The sequence below is a fragment of the Leptodactylus fuscus genome, chromosome 1 (assembly GCF_031893055.1).
Source record: "Leptodactylus fuscus isolate aLepFus1 chromosome 1, aLepFus1.hap2, whole genome shotgun sequence".
NCBI lineage: Eukaryota > Metazoa > Chordata > Amphibia > Anura > Leptodactylidae > Leptodactylus > Leptodactylus fuscus.
The window spans coordinates 338806626-338823213 of NC_134265.1; the positions used below are offsets into that span (position 1 = coordinate 338806626).

At 43.0% G+C, this 16588-nt stretch overlaps 1 protein-coding gene across 5 annotated transcripts in view; it reads right to left on the reverse strand.

Annotated features, from left to right (window-relative positions):
- Positions 1-16588, reverse strand: part of APBB2 (amyloid beta precursor protein binding family B member 2) — a 385145-nt gene that overhangs the window by 203522 nt on the left and 165035 nt on the right. For all 5 annotated transcript variants that reach the window (XM_075261547.1, XM_075261546.1, XM_075261581.1 and 2 more), the window contains one exon: positions 9731-9939. In XM_075261547.1, the coding sequence (XP_075117648.1) occupies positions 9731-9939 (209 nt within the window). The remainder of the gene's footprint in view (positions 1-9730; positions 9940-16588) is intronic.

Below are 16588 nucleotides of genomic sequence, written 5' to 3' on the forward strand. Positions count from 1 at the left end.
ATGACATTTGCAGCAAGTTACACAACGGAGAGTACTTGGGGCAGCACGGTGGCTCAGTGGTTAGCACTGCAGCTTTGCAGCACTTGAGTCCTAGGTTCAAATCCTGCCAAGGGTAACATCTGCAAGGAGTTTGTATGTTCTCCCCGTGTTTGCGTGGGTTTCCTCCGGGTACTCCGGCTTCCTCCCAAACACCAAAGACATACTGATAGGGAATGTAGATTGTGAGCCCTATGTGGGACAGTGACCTACAATATCTGTAAAGCGCTGCGGAATACGATGGCGCTATATAAGTAAGCATAATAAATAAATACTATAAGCAACTAAACTATCAGTGGTAAAAGATATTTAAAGGGGTTTCCATGATTTAAATACTCATAACTTGTACTTAGAACAGGTCATCAATATTAGGGCTAGTTCACACGGGGCTAGGGACTGCATATTTTGGTCCTGATTTTGATGCGGGAAGCCACGTCAGAATAGGACCAAAATGCGCCTGCCGTGACTGTCGCAACATCCGACAGTCGTGGCTTCCTGTTCCAGATTAGGCCCAAATGAATGGGCTTAGTCCGGAGGTTGCTGTCGTGAGGCGGACTCCAGGACTGACTCAACCGTGGAATCCGCCTGAAGAAAGGGCAGCTCGCTTCTTTTTTCCGTGAGTTGGAACATACCGCTCATGGAAAAAAGGAAGCTAGCGGTCTACATAGACCTCTATTGTGAGGGGGTGGATTCGGCGTCAAAATCCGCCCCCTCTTGCCCCTTGTGAACAAGATAGATCACCCACTATTCAGAGGAGAGCCCTGTCACCTTTACTCTGCTTGCCAAGCAAAGCATCACACATTGTACAGCAGCGGTGCTTGCTACTGCATCTCAGCCCCATTCACTTGAATAGGACTGAGCTACAAACAGGCCATGTGACCAAAAAACACGACATCACAGACCTATGAAGAGGAAGCGTTGCTCACTGACACTTTGAACAGCCAATCGGTGAGTGCCAGTCCCCCGCTGATCTGATACTGATAAGTTATAAGTTAGGATAAGCTATAAGGATAGGTTTTCAATATCAGAGTCTTGAAAAATCCCTTTAAGTCCTACCTCAAGATTTAGGGAAAAGATAGAAGTGTTTAAATAAATCTTACAAATATGATTGCCCATATAAATAGCTCCTTGGCCTTGGTGTACAGCTATAATTGGGTTTTATCATACAGTATATCTGCAGCGTAGTATCTATAATGGTATTCTTCAGGGTAATAGCTCTGTACACTATAACTAGGAGGTCCCATCTATAGTTCAGTCTAGATTCATTATATATTCATGCTAAGATGTTATCCAGGGGACCCCCAACCATCTACCCTTTACAAAGAGAGCAGATTGTGATTTCAAGTTCTGTGCGCCCTACTGCTGCCCCCCTCTGAGCGCATACATATTTTATAGAAAGCTAAATATTTTAAAGCAAACATGAAATACATTTCTCGCACCTTCAATATTCTATCTCAAGGTTTGAAATGATTTTCTAGCTCTGCAAAAACCTGAGTCATCTGGCTGCTCATATTAATGATCTTAATATCACCTTGGACTTTGCATACCTAGTTACAGCGCTCCCACGTATTGCTTTAGTCAGTATTTCACTGTGTGAATTCTCATCAATTGTTAATTATGTATTCCAATTAAGGACATAATGTACTATGAATGTAAGGGTTAGTTCACACGTAAATAACGTGTGGCTTATTTTGGCACCGGAAAAAAAAGCTTCCTAATTAGGAAGGTTTTTTTGGACCTTGCCAAGCTTTTTTGGAGCTTTTTTTTTTTTGTAAAAACAGCTTAAAAAAAAGCCAGGCTGTTTCCCCTCCTGTAAGGTAAATGGGCTGAACAAAACGCGTCGTGTTTTTTACAAAAAAAGCGTCGCTTATTTTTGCAAAAAAACGTGCGGAAAAAACCACGTGGTTTTCGCCTCCCATTCACTTCTATTGCTTTATTCAGGCGTATTCCGTCATGTCTCTTCTTTTTCTCTGCTAGCAGTCTACATAGACCACTATTGTAAAGGGGCTGATTTTGAAGCGAAATCCGCTGTCAAAATCAGCCTCTTTTCCCCCGTGTGAACTAGCCCTAAAGGAGTTCTCCCCTTTATACAATAAATATCTGATAGAAGTGAGTCACACCGATTGGACCCACAGTCGGCTGAATGAGCATTTGGCAATAGTTATCTCATATAGGGTCAGCTCCACAATGTCATGTCCCCTTTACGCCCCTACTGTTCTGTTCCAGATGAGAGTCATAGTTCGGGTTCTTGGTCTTCCTGACCTTTGACCTGCACAACAGTGCATCAGCCAATCAGGATTTGAAGTGTGTAGGGTCAGGTCTACAATGTCTATTCCTATTATTCATGAGGGTTTTCTTCACCCTTGTAGTTAAAGAGGGGTTCCACTTGTTATTATCAACCCCTTGGGAGGCGTAAAACAACTGGCCGCAGCTCCTGCTACAGCCAGTGGACTTACAGACTGTAACAAAATAGTAAGAAGGAGGGGATACAGTTCATCTTCTATCTATCTATCTATCTATCTATCTATCTATCTATCTATCTATCTTTTTTTTCAACAATAGGGGATTGACACAGAGGAGCAGATCAATGAAGGAGGGGATTTTTCTGTACGTATTATATTTTTTATGAGCTTTTAATTGATATGAACTATTTTGCATCTTCCTATAATTCTCTCCTTGGTGAGGATCTCTACACAGTGATGTAACCGGTTAATCTCCCTGAAATGTTCCACACTTATTGAAATATTTATCACCTAGCCTCCATTTTTTTTCATGCATGACAGAGGATAACTTCAATCCACATTTATTTCAAATATTCAATCTGATGCCTCAAAGCGAATAAAATATTTATGGCACCATAATTTGCATGTCTGCTTCATACAAGAATAATGTATTGGTGGCTGCCCTTAAAAATTCACACTCAGGAGGGTATAATGTTTATTTCATGTCCTATCGCTATTCCGGCTATATACAGACAACTTTGACTATATGAATGAAGGACTTGTATCAGGAGGAAATGAAAGATAGACACAGAATTGGAGAAATGTCTTATCTGGAGTCAGTACAAGTAAATATTTGATGCACCTTGTTTGTACACTGGAGATATAGAGCATCCCTGAAGGGTCCCTGTCAAATCTCATCTGTCTAAATAAGTGTGAAATTAAAGCCATGTTTTGTTTCATCTCACAGTCTGAACAAGACTATAGAACAGAATAAGAACTGTATATCTTGGTGTCAGTGGTTTGGGGCAAGATTTTGAAAAAGACTCTCTGTTCATACTGCAGCTGTATCTAGACGTATATATATATATATATATATATATATATATATATATATATATATATATATATATATATATATACACATATGTTACTGAGCACAGCTTCTCTAGGTTAGGTCCTCGCTACATGATACCTTTTCTTTTGCTACTGTATGCCAAAAGGATGTATACTTCTAACTGGGTTTCAGATGTTTCTCCTTATCCTTCTGTACTCCTTACTTTACTCCCCTAAAATATTCTATAAAATTCAAACTGTAAAAAAAAAAGCATGTAACACAAGAACACCAAACTGAGGGTCACCATAACAAGGTTACAAGTATGGATACCAAGGCCCCCAGTCACCAGGCTAAATCATTAAAGGGGCAGTTCACTTTTTTTCTTTTTTTTTTAACCCTAGGGTGGCTTAAAGGGACAAATGTGAGGCAAACTAATCACAGTGCCTTGTAGGCACAGTTTATGATGATGTATTTCTTATTCAGAACCAATGCTCCAGTCTTGTAAAAATCATCCTTTTATCCCTTTAAAAGAGTAGAAATGGGCTTTTGTGTGTCGTCCATCAATGGGCTTTAGTATCTGCTGCTAACCGCTGCTTAGCTCCACTCACTAATTGTACTGTGCACGTCTGATGATGTCCAATGCACATCTGAAGCTGCTTCATACATGCGCTGAGCTGAGCTGAGCAGCAGTTAGCAGCAGCAAATAGTAAAGCCCATTGATGGAAAGTAATGCCACTAAAGCCCATTGATGGAAAGCAATGCCCCTAAAGCCCATTGATGGAAAGCAATGCCCCTAAAGCCCATTAATGGAAAGCAATGCCCCTAAAGCCCATTGATGGAAAGCAATGCCCCTAAAGCCCGTTGATGGAAAGTAATGTCCCTAAAGCCCATTGATGGAAAGTAATGCCCCTAAAGCCCATTGATGGAAAGCAATGCCCCTAAAGCCCATTGATGGAAAGCAATGCCCCTAAAGCCCATTGATGGAAAGCAATGCCACTAAAGCCCATTGATGGAAAGCGATGCCACTAAAGCCCATTGATGGAAAGCGATGCCCCTAAAGCCCATTCATAGAAAGCAATGCCCCTAAAGCCCATTGATGGAAAGCAATGCCCCTAATGCCCATTGATGGAAAGCAATGCCCCTAAAGCCCATTGATGGAAAGCAATGCCCCTAAAGCCCATTGATGGAAAGCAATGCCCCTAAAGCCCATTGATGGAAAGCAATGCCCCTAAAGCCCGTTGATGGAAAGTTATGTCCCTAAAGCCCATTGATGGAAAGTAATGCCCCTAAAGCCCATTGATGGAAAACAATGCCCCTAAAGCCCATTGATGGAAAGCAATGCCCCTAAAGCCCATTGATGGAAAGCAATGCCCTTAAAGCCCGTTGATGGAAAGCAATGCCCCTAAAGCCCATTCATAGAAAGCAATGCCCCTACAGGCCCATTGATGGAAAGCAATGCCCCTAAAGCCCATTGATGGAAAGCAATGCCCCTAAAGCCCATTGATGGAAAGCAATGCCCTTAAAGCCCATTGATGGAAAGCAATGCCCTTAAAGCCCGTTGATGGAAAGCAATGCCCTTAAAGCCCGTTGATGGAAAGCAATGCCCCTAAAGCCCATTCATAGAAAGCAATGCCCCTAAAGCCCATTGATGGAAAGCAATGCCCCTAAAGCCCATTGATGGAAAGCAATGTCCCTAAAGCCCGTTGATGGAAAGCAATGCCCCTAAAGCCCATTCATAGAAAGCAATGCCCCTAAAGCCCATTCATAGAAAGCAATGCCCCTAAAGCCCATTGATGGAAAGCAATGCCCCTAAAGCCCATTGATGGAAAGCAATGCCCCTAAAGCCCGTTGATGGAAAGCAATGCCCCTAAAGCCCATTCATAGAAAGCAATGCCCCTAAAGCCCATTCATAGAAAGCAATGCCCCTAAAGCCCATTGATGGAAAGCAATGCCCCTAAAGCCCATTGATGGAAAGCAATGCCCCTAAAGCCCGTTGATGGAAAGCAATGCCCCTAAAGCCCGTTGATGGAAAGTAATGTCCCTAAAGCCCATTGATGGAAAGTAATGCCCCTAAAGCCCATTGATGGAAAGCAGTGCCCCTAAAGCCCATTGATGGAAAGCAATGCCCCTAAAGCCCATTGATGGAAAGCAATGCCCTTAAAGCTCATTGATGGAAAGCAATGCCCTTAAAGCTCATTGATGGAAAGCAATGCCCCTAAAGCCCATTGATGGAAAGCAATGCCACTAAAGCCCATTGATGGAAAGCAATGCCACTAAAGCCCATTGATGGAAAGCAATGCCCCTAAAGCCCATTGATGGAAAGCAATGCCCTTAAAGCCCGTTGATGGAAAGCAATGCCCCTAAAGCCCATTCATAGAAAGCAATGCCCCTACAGGCCCATTGATGGAAAGCAATGCCCCTAAAGCCCATTGATGGAAAGCAATGCCCCTAAAGCCCATTGATGGAAAGCAATGCCCTTAAAGCCCATTGATGGAAAGCAATGCCCTTAAAGCCCGTTGATGGAAAGCAATGCCCTTAAAGCCCGTTGATGGAAAGCAATGCCCCTAAAGCCCATTCATAGAAAGCAATGCCCCTAAAGCCCATTGATGGAAAGCAATGCCCCTAAAGCCCATTGATGGAAAGCAATGTCCCTAAAGCCCGTTGATGGAAAGCAATGCCCTTAAAGCCCGTTGATGGAAAGCAATGCCCCTAAAGCCCATTCATAGAAAGCAATGCCCCTAAAGCCCATTCATAGAAAGCAATGCCCCTAAAGCCCATTGATGGAAAGCAATGCCCCTAAAGCCCATTGATGGAAAGCAATGCCCCTAAAGCCCGTTGATGGAAAGCAATGCCCCTAAAGCCCGTTGATGGAAAGTAATGTCCCTAAAGCCCATTGATGGAAAGTAATGCCCCTAAAGCCCATTGATGGAAAGCAGTGCCCCTAAAGCCCATTGATGGAAAGCAATGCCCCTAAAGCCCATTGATGGAAAGCAATGCCCTTAAAGCTCATTGATGGAAAGCAATGCCCTTAAAGCTCATTGATGGAAAGCAATGCCCCTAAAGCCCATTGATGGAAAGCAATGCCACTAAAGCCCATTGATGGAAAGCAATGCCACTAAAGCCCATTGATGGAAAGCAATGCCCCTAAAGCCCATTGATGGAAAGCAATGCCACTAAAGCCCATTGATGGAAAGCAATGCCCCTAAAGCCCGTTGATGGAAAGCAATGCCCTTAAAGCTCATTGATGGAAAGCAATGCCCCTAAAGCCCATTGATGGAAAGCAATGCCACTAAAGCCCATTGATGGAAAGCAATGCCACTAAAGCCCATTGATGGAAAGCGATGCCCCTAAAGCCCAATGATGGAAAGCAATGCCCCTAAAGCCCAATGATGGAAAGCAATACCCTTAAAGCCCATTTATGGAAAGCAATGCCCTTAAAGCCCATTGATGGAAAGCAATGCCCCTAAAGCCCGTTGATGGAAAGCAATGCCCTTAAAGCCCATTGATAAAAAGCAATGCCCCTAAAGCCCATTGATGGAAAGCAATGCCCCTAAAGCCCATTGATGGAAAGCAATGCCCCTAAAGCCCGTTGATGGAAAGCAATGCCCCTAAAGCCCGTTGATGGAAAGCAATGCCCTTAAAGCCCATTGATGGAAAGCAATGCCTTTAAAGCCCATTGATGGAAAGCAATGCCCCTAAAGCCCGTTGATGGAAAGCAATGCCCTTAAAGCCCGTTGATGGAAAGCAATGCCCCTAAAGCCCATTCATAGAAAGCAATGCCCCTAAAACCCATTGATGGAAAGCAATGCCCCTAAAGCCCATTGATGGAAAGCAATGCCCCTAAAGCCCATTGATGGAAAGCAATGCCCCTAAAGCCCGTTGATGGAAAGCAATGCCCCTAAAGCCCATTGATGGAAAGCAATGCCCCTAAAGCCCATTGATGGAAAGCAATGCCCCTAAAGCCCGTTGATGGAAAGCAATGCCCCTAAAGCCCGTTGATGGAAAGCAATGCCCTTAAAGCCCATTGATGGAAAGCAATGCCCCTAAAGCCCGTTGATGGAAAGCAATGCCTTTAAAGCCCATTGATGGAAAGCAATGCCCCTAAAGCCCGTTGATGGAAAGCAATGCCCCTAAAGCCCGTTGATGGAAAGCAATGCCCTTAAAGCCCATTGATGGAAAGCAATGCCCTTAAAGCCCGTTGATGGAAAGCAATGCCCCTAAAGCCCATTCATAGAAAGCAATGCCCCTAAAACCCATTGATGGAAAGCAATGCCCCTAAAGCCCATTGATGGAAAGCAATGCCCCTAAAGCCCATTGATGGAAAGCAATGCCCCTAAAGCCCGTTGATGGAAAGCAATGCCCCTAAAGCCCATTGATGGAAAGCAATGCCCCTAAAGCCCATTGATGGAAAGCAATGCCCCTAAAGCCCGTTGATGGAAAGCAATGCCCCTAAAGCCCGTTGATGGAAAGCAATGCCCTTAAAGCCCATTGATGGAAAGCAATGCCCCTAAAGCCCGTTGATGGAAAGCAATGCCTTTAAAGCCCATTGATGGAAAGCAATGCCCCTAAAGCCCATTGATGGAAAGCAATGCCACTAAAGCCCATTGATGGAAAGCAATACCCTTAAAGCCCATTGATGGAAAGCAATGCCCCTAAAGCCCATTAATGGAAAGCAATGCCCCTAAAGCCCATTGATGGAAAGCAATGCCCCTAAAGCCCGTTGATGGAAAGCAATGCCCCTAAAGCCCATTGATGGAAAGCAATGCCCTTAAAACCCTTTCCTGCTCATTTCGATAAGGATAAAAGGATAATTCAACTGCCCTGAATAAGAAATAAATCCTTGTAAACTGTGCCGACAGCCCTAGAGGTTACTGCATTAGTTTATATATACATTTTGTGCTGACAGACTCCTTTTAAAATAACAAATAGTATATATCCACCTGTCCATTCAGTCAGGAATCCAGTGCAGGATCTCACTTCATCTCCTGATTGACTGACACATTGCCCGAACTGAGACAGCCCAACAGACAGGTGAGTAATGAGGACATGACAAGAGACACCCGTTGCCAATGCTCATTCAGCTCACAGCTGTCTCCTTCAAATTTTCCATACACTGCACCTTCAGTCAGGCATGCATGTATTCTCAATAAGGACAGGGGAATTCAACCTACCTGACCATTCTCTCCCCAGACATCTGTGGTTGGGGAAGAGTCTAGATGCCCCCATACACATTAGATCACCCATCAGTCCCACCAAAATCTGTGTGCTCAACCAACACACATTTAATGTGTATGGGCAGCTTAAGTCACCTGTGTATACTGATACAACACCAATGTGTTACCAGGCACTGGACAGTGCACCACAAGTCTGGAGTGGACTCTCAACTAAAGGGTCACCAGAAACTGTCTGAGATAAGATAGTATTGGGTTATCATAAAATAGAGATAGAATTGTGCTAGTAACATAGATTGTATAGCGCACCTCCATATATAAAACAACTTAAATACAAATTAATAGTACATGCGAATATAAGAAACTTTGTTATACAGTATATACACTTATCAGGCTGTTTTCCTCCTACCTTTCACTTAGGCTCACATATCCATTTCCAACCTCACACACAGAAGTCTATGGAGAGGGAAAGGGGAGGAGAAGGCTATTGCTTACTAAATATAGTAGTCAAAGGAGCTATTCTAGTTACTAAGTGCAGCAGAGCGCTCAGTGTGTGTGTGTTTCAGCCTCCTCCTCCCCCTCTTCCCTCTCCGTAGAATTTTATGTCCAAAGTAACTCAACCTGAAATTATTTTTTTTTTTAAGATATAGTACAAACTTTCTTTGATTCACTCATACTACTCCTTTGTAAAAGTTGTTTTATAACTGTAGATACCCTTGACTATTACTTGATGTTGCAGTATGTTGTCTTTATAGAACATGTGGTATACAGTGATACTTTGACCCAGGGTAATGAACAATAATATATAATAATGCAAGAGTATGATGGGAAACATTAAAAGTCATTGATCACGGGAAAAGCCAATATGGTGAATCTGCTAAGGGGGATTCATAGTTCATGAAGATCTCATATAATATTATAGCTTTCAATCACAAATACTGATTATAGGATATCGGTAGATGGATCGGCTTGAATTTGGAAGTGACAGCTTGTAAAATGAAGATTCCAATATTTATATTCTAGACTTAAATAACTACTTGGGAAAAAATACTCTGACTGTACGTGTGCTGGGTCTATCTTATCAAAATTCACCATTTCAGTGGTAATACCTTCTCAAACAAAAAAATCTGAATAAAATAAAGCTACAAGTAATGGCATCAGTATAACTATAATAGGAACTAGCACACTCGAGTCTCTGAGTCTACAAGCAGCTATGTAGATTTCATGTGAAATATCTTGAGTTGTACCTCGTTCTCCGGAGTAGGCGATGACGTCACAGAGCTAAGAGATCCCTTTCGTGATCCCGGGAGATCGGTTGGGGCAGACACAGGGCGTTCCCACTGGGTTGCTCCAGTTGGAATGTGCCAGTAATAGATTCCTGCAATGTCATTAATCTTCTTCCAACCTGGTGGTAGATCTGGATCTGTCTGAAACGAATGGTCGCTCCATATATCGGCTGTAAAATGTGGAAAAAAAAAATTACTACTATTAGATCGGAAAATTGTGATCTCAATAATATTATTCTAATCTGGATATTCATAGGATTATGATTTAGATCATATCAAATAGATCATTGCAGAAAATAGGATATACATATGAGAAGTATGTAAGATATTACATGTATTCCACATCAGCTGAATATCAGTCCATAAACTAAGCATGTTTGCGACTATATTAACATGGATATACACAGATATTAAACATCTGTCTAACATGACTACAGTAATGGATCCTGACATGTGGAAAATCAGTGTGCAACCACTGGAAGACCACGCATGGACACATATAGTACAAACATCTTGTGACAGAGTACCGAAAATTTTAATTATTACTGTATATACGCGAGTATAAGCCGACCCGACTATAAGCCGAGGCCCCTAATTTTACCACAAAAAACTGGGAAAACTTATTGGCTCGAATATAAGCCGAGGGGGGAAATGCAGCAGCTACTGGAAAATTTCAAAAATTAAAATGGTTTTTGGGTGCAGTAGGTGCTGGGGAAGGGGAGGGGGTGTTTTGGTTGTCTGTCTGCCCCTTCCCTGAGCTTGAGGACTGGAGTTTTTTGGAATTCCGTCTGGCTGAATATAGGGGATCTGCAGTGCTCCTATTAACCCCTTCCCGACAGAACAGTAGCACTGCATATACCCTATATTCAGTAGACACAGGATACCTAATGTGTTTGTGTTACACAGTAATTTTCTACTTATATGTATTCTAGGGAAAGGAGGGATTTACAACTTTTATTTATTTTAATTTTTTATTATAATTTTTTAAAGCTTCTTTTTTTTCCACTATTTTATGGGAGATTCTATACATTACTATTGTGGCTGGTCAAAAATTTTTATTTATTAATTTTGCTTGACTCGGGTATAAGCAGAGGGGGGCTTTTTCAGCACACAAACTGTGCTGAAAAATTCGGCTTATACTTGTTTATATACGGGTTTTTTTTTCCTAAAGAGGGTCATCTTGTATCTCTCATCTTATGGATATGTTGAGCCAAGAGGAAAAGCTGTGCAAAGATCACTGTATAGCAACAGACAAGAGATGTAAGCCATCTTTTTGTAGGCCTTGTACTGTAATATTGTAAAATTTATCACCAACATCTTGGAAGTATGTTTTTTGGGTTGTTTTTTTTAGCTTAAGACATTATAAATATTAGCTTACTTTTTAACAGCGCAGAATTTGTGATGGGTCTCTAGCTATCTTGCGTCATTTAGAAGAGTGGTATATTTTGTGTGGTAAAGGGACCTTTGGGGCCCCTTCATAGACCAGGGCATGGTGCTAAATGCACTCCCCATAGCTACACAAGAAAGAGGGCACTTCTGTGACTACTGCCGAAAGGAAATGCACCAGTGACTACTGTGAGAGGAGTACGGTAATAATGTAGTACTGTGCGAGTATTGCGGTAATGTTATGTGGCTACTGCAGTAAAGAGAGCACTGCTGTGACTACTGCAGCAAAGGTATGTACTGCTGTGAGTACTGCTGAAAGGAGGGGCCCTACAGTGCCTAGTGTAGAAAGAAAAAATATCTTTGTACTGCGTCAGCCAGTGGATATAAAAAACTGAGAGTCCTCAGTAGTTGATCCCTTTTTTAATGGCTAACTAAAATGACAACAGATTGCAAGCTTTCGAGAGTCCTAGTCCTCTCCCTAACTATGCCTGAGGAAGAAGCCTTGGAGCCTCGAAAGCTTGCAATCTGTCATCAATTTAGTTAGCCATTAAAAAAGGGATCAACTACTGAGGACTCTCAAATTTTTTATAGTGTAGAAAGGAAATGCAATGCTGTGACTACTGTGGGAAAGACCGACACTGCTGAGACTACCGCATGAAGGCTATTTTCTGCACAAAGATTAGGAAGCATGATCTAAGGCAGATCTGGGCAATGTGCGGCCCGTGGGCCACATCCGGCCCTCTGACTGCTTCTGCCCGGCCCGTATAGCTTGTGGCAGTTCGTTCAAGGACCTGTGATGATGTCATCACAGCCTATCACCAGGATAGGCTATGACTCGTTAGTGGGCGGAGCCACACGGGACTGTGTGCTTCCTGCAAGCTGCCAGCAATGGAGGCTGCTGGATGATAGAGAGAAGAGACAGCATGTGTGAGCAAGAGGGGGGACTAGGGGCAGATGTAGGGGGGCAGTTACACTGAAGGCAGATGGAGGGGGGACATTAAACTAGGGGGCAGATGGAGGGTGACATTAAACTGGGGCAGCTGGAGGAGGATATTAAACCATGGGGGGTAGCTGGAGGGGGACATGTCTGCCTCTAGTTGCCCCCAGTTTAATGTCCCCTCTAGTTTCTGCTAGTTTACACTGGGGCACCAGGAGAGGGACCTAATACTGTGGGACATTTAGAGGGGAACATTAAAATGTGGGGGCATATAATGTACGGGTGAGTGTAGGAGGATTATACTGTGTGCGGGCACATGGAAAGATGATTGAGAATTGGCAGAGTCAGCATAGAAGTGGGTGGAGCTAAATTTGCCGCTGTGCACATGGCCCTCTAGAACCGTTACGATTTCTCATGTGGCCCCATGGGAAAATGAATTGCCCACCCCTGTCCTAAGGTATCAAGCATTCTATTTATTATAGGCAACTGACATGTAACATGTATATCCAGAATTGATCATGGCTATATGTATATGGATACTGGCCACCATAATATTGTTGACAAATTATATCACAAATATATATATATATATTATATATATATATATATATATATATATATATATATATATATATATATATATATATACACTCACCGGCCACTTTATTAGGTACACCTGTCCAACTGCTCGTTAACACTTAATTTCTGATCAGCCAATCAAATGGCGGCAACTCAGTGCATTTAGGCATGTAGACATGGTCAAGACAATCTCCTGCAGTTCAAACCGAGCATCAGTATGGGGAAGAAAGGTGATTTGAGTGCCTTTGAACGTGGCATGGTTGTTGGTGCCAGAAGGGCTGGTCTGAGTATTTCAGAAACTGCTGATCTACTGGGATTTTCACGCACAATCATCTCTAGGGTTTACAGAGAATGGTCCGAAAAAGAAACAACATCCAGTGAGCGGCAGTTCTGTGGGCGGAAATGCGTTGTTGATGCCAGAGGTCAGAGGAGAATGGCCAGACTGGTTCGAGCTGATAGAAAGGCAACAGTGACTCAAATAGCCACCCGTTACAAGCAAGGTAGCCAGAAGAGCATCTCTGAATGCACAGTACGTCGAACTTTGAGGCAGATGGGCTACAGCAGCAGAAGACCACACCGGGTGCCACTCCTTTCAGCTAAGAACAGGAAACTAAGGCTACAATTTGCACAAGCTCATCGAAATTGGACAATTGAAGATTGGAAAAACGTTGCCTGGTCTGATGAGTCTCGATTTCTGCTGCGACATTCGGATGGTAGGGTCAGAATTTGGCGTCAACAACATGAAAGCATGGATCCATCCTGCCTTGTATCAACGGTTCAGGCTGGTGGTGGTGGTGTCATGGTGTGGGGAATATTTTCTTGGCACTCTTTGGGCCCCTTGGTACCAATTGAGCATCGTTGCAACGCCAAAGCCTACCTGAGTATTGTTGCTGACCATGTCCATCCCTTTATGACCACAATGTACCCAACATCTGATGGCTACTTTCAGCAGGATAATGCAATGCCATGTCATAAAGCTGGAATCATCTCAGACTGGTTTCTTGAACATGACAATGAGTTCACTGTACTCCAATGGCCTCCACAGTCACCAGATCTCAATCCAATAGAGCATCTTTGGGATGTGGTGGAACGGGAGATTCGCATCATGGATGTGCAGCTGACAAATCTGCGGCAACTGTGTGATGCCATCATGTCAATATGGACCAAAATCTCTGAGGAATGCTTCCAGCACCTTGTTGTATCTATGCCACGAAGAATTGAGGCAGTTCTGAAGGCAAAAGGGGGTCCAACCCGTTACTAGCATGGTGTACCTAATAAAGTGGCCGGTGAGTGTATATATATATATATATATATATATATATATATATATATATATATATATATATAAGCTGTTTACTCCCTATATACAGTAAAGAAAACAAGTACATTCTTAGTATTGGTTTGTCTAGTTTGATATTTTGATACAGAGCCGGGTGATGATCATTTCTCATTGATTCCTGCGCTTGTGAATTCTAGACAAAAAAAGACATTTGATGTGAACACCCTAATGCTGTCCACTGCAATATCCCAGCTTTCCCCTTGAGCTGTCATCCTGCAGAGCTGGATATGATGTATGTCAGCAATGTAATGCATTCAGCCCTGCACCCGGCACAGTTCACACGCGCAGCCTGACAATATAATAAGCACATGTTGCAATTAAACAAGATTTTACATTCTATAATAAGGCCTGAAGAATTAATCACTGTTTTCTTCTTCATCTATTCATTTCCTTTCACTGCAGGATTAAGAGCTAAAACACAGCCATTGTAAAACTAAATTATCACCTAATCTAGGCTGCAGAGGAAGAGACATCCAGACATGTTCAATCTCAGCCTGATGAACATTGCCAATAAGACTACGGAACAAGCTTGCCTTTCAGGACTGATGAATGATTCATTAGAAGACTCCGCTTTAACATTCACACTTAGTCCAGGATCTCCCTATTACATTGCAGACCGGCACGTCTTCTAATCAATGTCTCTTCAGCATCCAAAGGACTTCTCTTGCTCTGCTTTGAAGTCTACTATTCCGTGCTGAGAAGGAGATCAACGGAATTTAGGAAGAATGAGGGCAACATTTACTAACCGAAACCTCTTCCCAGCAACCTGGTACAAAAAAACCCACATGGGTTAATGCCAATACAAAAATTACAGGGGACGGTTTTTACCGTGTGCAGTCTACAGGTCAGTAAAAACGGCACCGATGACACACGGATCGGTATCTGCGGTTTTCACGGACCATTGACAGAGCTAGAAGTACAGACAGGTACAGGACCTAATCCATGTTTTGTGGCTCTTCAATCCGGTCCGGACATACAGCTGCAAAAACTATGGCTGCATGTATGGGCCCATTGAAATGTATGAGTCTACACTTTAAAGATTGGTAGGGGTCCGATAAAGGGGGCCTCCAGCTGCAGAGTTGCGGTATACATTGCAGAATTTTACATTCAAAGTGATGACGTGCTCGGTCACATCTATGGAGGTGGAGCTATTTGAATAAAACTGGGGACACGTGTGTGGGGCTGCACCTCTGAACTCCCACGCACCCTTGCCCTCACGGTTTGTTTGTTTTGGTATGGGTCTATCTTTTGTTTTTTTGTCTTTGTTTTTCAGTGTCACAGCAGGCAGAAGGTCCATGTCCCTTGGGAGGAAGTTTCGTGCCTCAACTGCCCCCTGTGGGACAGCGGGGCATCATTACAGGGCAAAGGTCAAAAAGGAAGAGGCGGGGCATGGGAATGGTCTATTTCCTGTTTATATTTATGTAATCTGGTTTAATAAATGCTGTGGCCAAACTCAGCGTCAACCATAAAACAGTTGTGGTGTGATCTCTAACTCTTAATAAGGTGGGGTCATCACAGGTTTTAAGCTAAATGGATTGAAAGTCCCATCAGTCTTAAAACCCAGTGGTTGGATCCAATTATTGCACCTTGAGAGACCACTTTATAGGACTATCCATAGCTGTAACTTAAAGCTCTTGGGCCCCAGTGCAAAATCTGTAATGGTGCCCATAACTTCCATTGAGAGTAGCAGTGTATTTTATGTCGGGCCCCCTCAAAGTCCAGGGCCCGGTTGCGACTGCTACGGCTTTAACAACCATAGTTACACCCCTGAGGATCTCTCAATGTCAGGGGCAGCTGGGACTAGAGATGTGAGTTTGAATGTGACATGAGCCACACCATAAAACCAGGGTCTGATGTAGGAAAAATAGCTTGCGGTCCTATAGAGACAGAAGCCATCATTGAGAGCCTTTTCCGCACACTGCTACAGCTTATGTTGGAACCTTATAAATAAGGGTAGTAAATAATGACCTAAGATGTCATAGCCATGGCACTGAACCAGCGGCTAATAATACTGCACAGTAGAGCCAGGTCATATAGTGTTTGGTACAGTGATACCGTGATGTAGTACTCGGGCTATCAGTAATCTGTCAGAGCTGTCTAAGAGCAGTCCCAGGAACATTGCTATTTATAGGCTGGAATTACTGCTCTATTATTAAGATAATGGGATCACCCTGTGTAGCACCTGAATGGTGTTCAATACCCTATGCTACAGGCTATGGGGGCGGTAATGATGCTCTGACAGTCAATGACATGTAAGTGGTCCGTCAGGCCCCGATTATGTACGTCGGCTGATTGATGTGGAAATGACAGTGGACCGACAGCTTTTAGACCCGCATACATTTTTAATAGACGACCTTAAAGATGATCCTTCAGCTGCTATGAATATAACACAAGCGTTCCTGTGCCAACTGCATGTCAAGATACCCCGTAGAATTCATATAATCATACAAGTGGTTTGCTTCAATCAATTCCAATTTATCTTCAAGGATCGACATGTAACATTGCTCTAAAGGGGTTTTCTGGAGTAAATATTGATATCCTATTCTAAAAGATACGTCATCAATATCAATTTGATGGG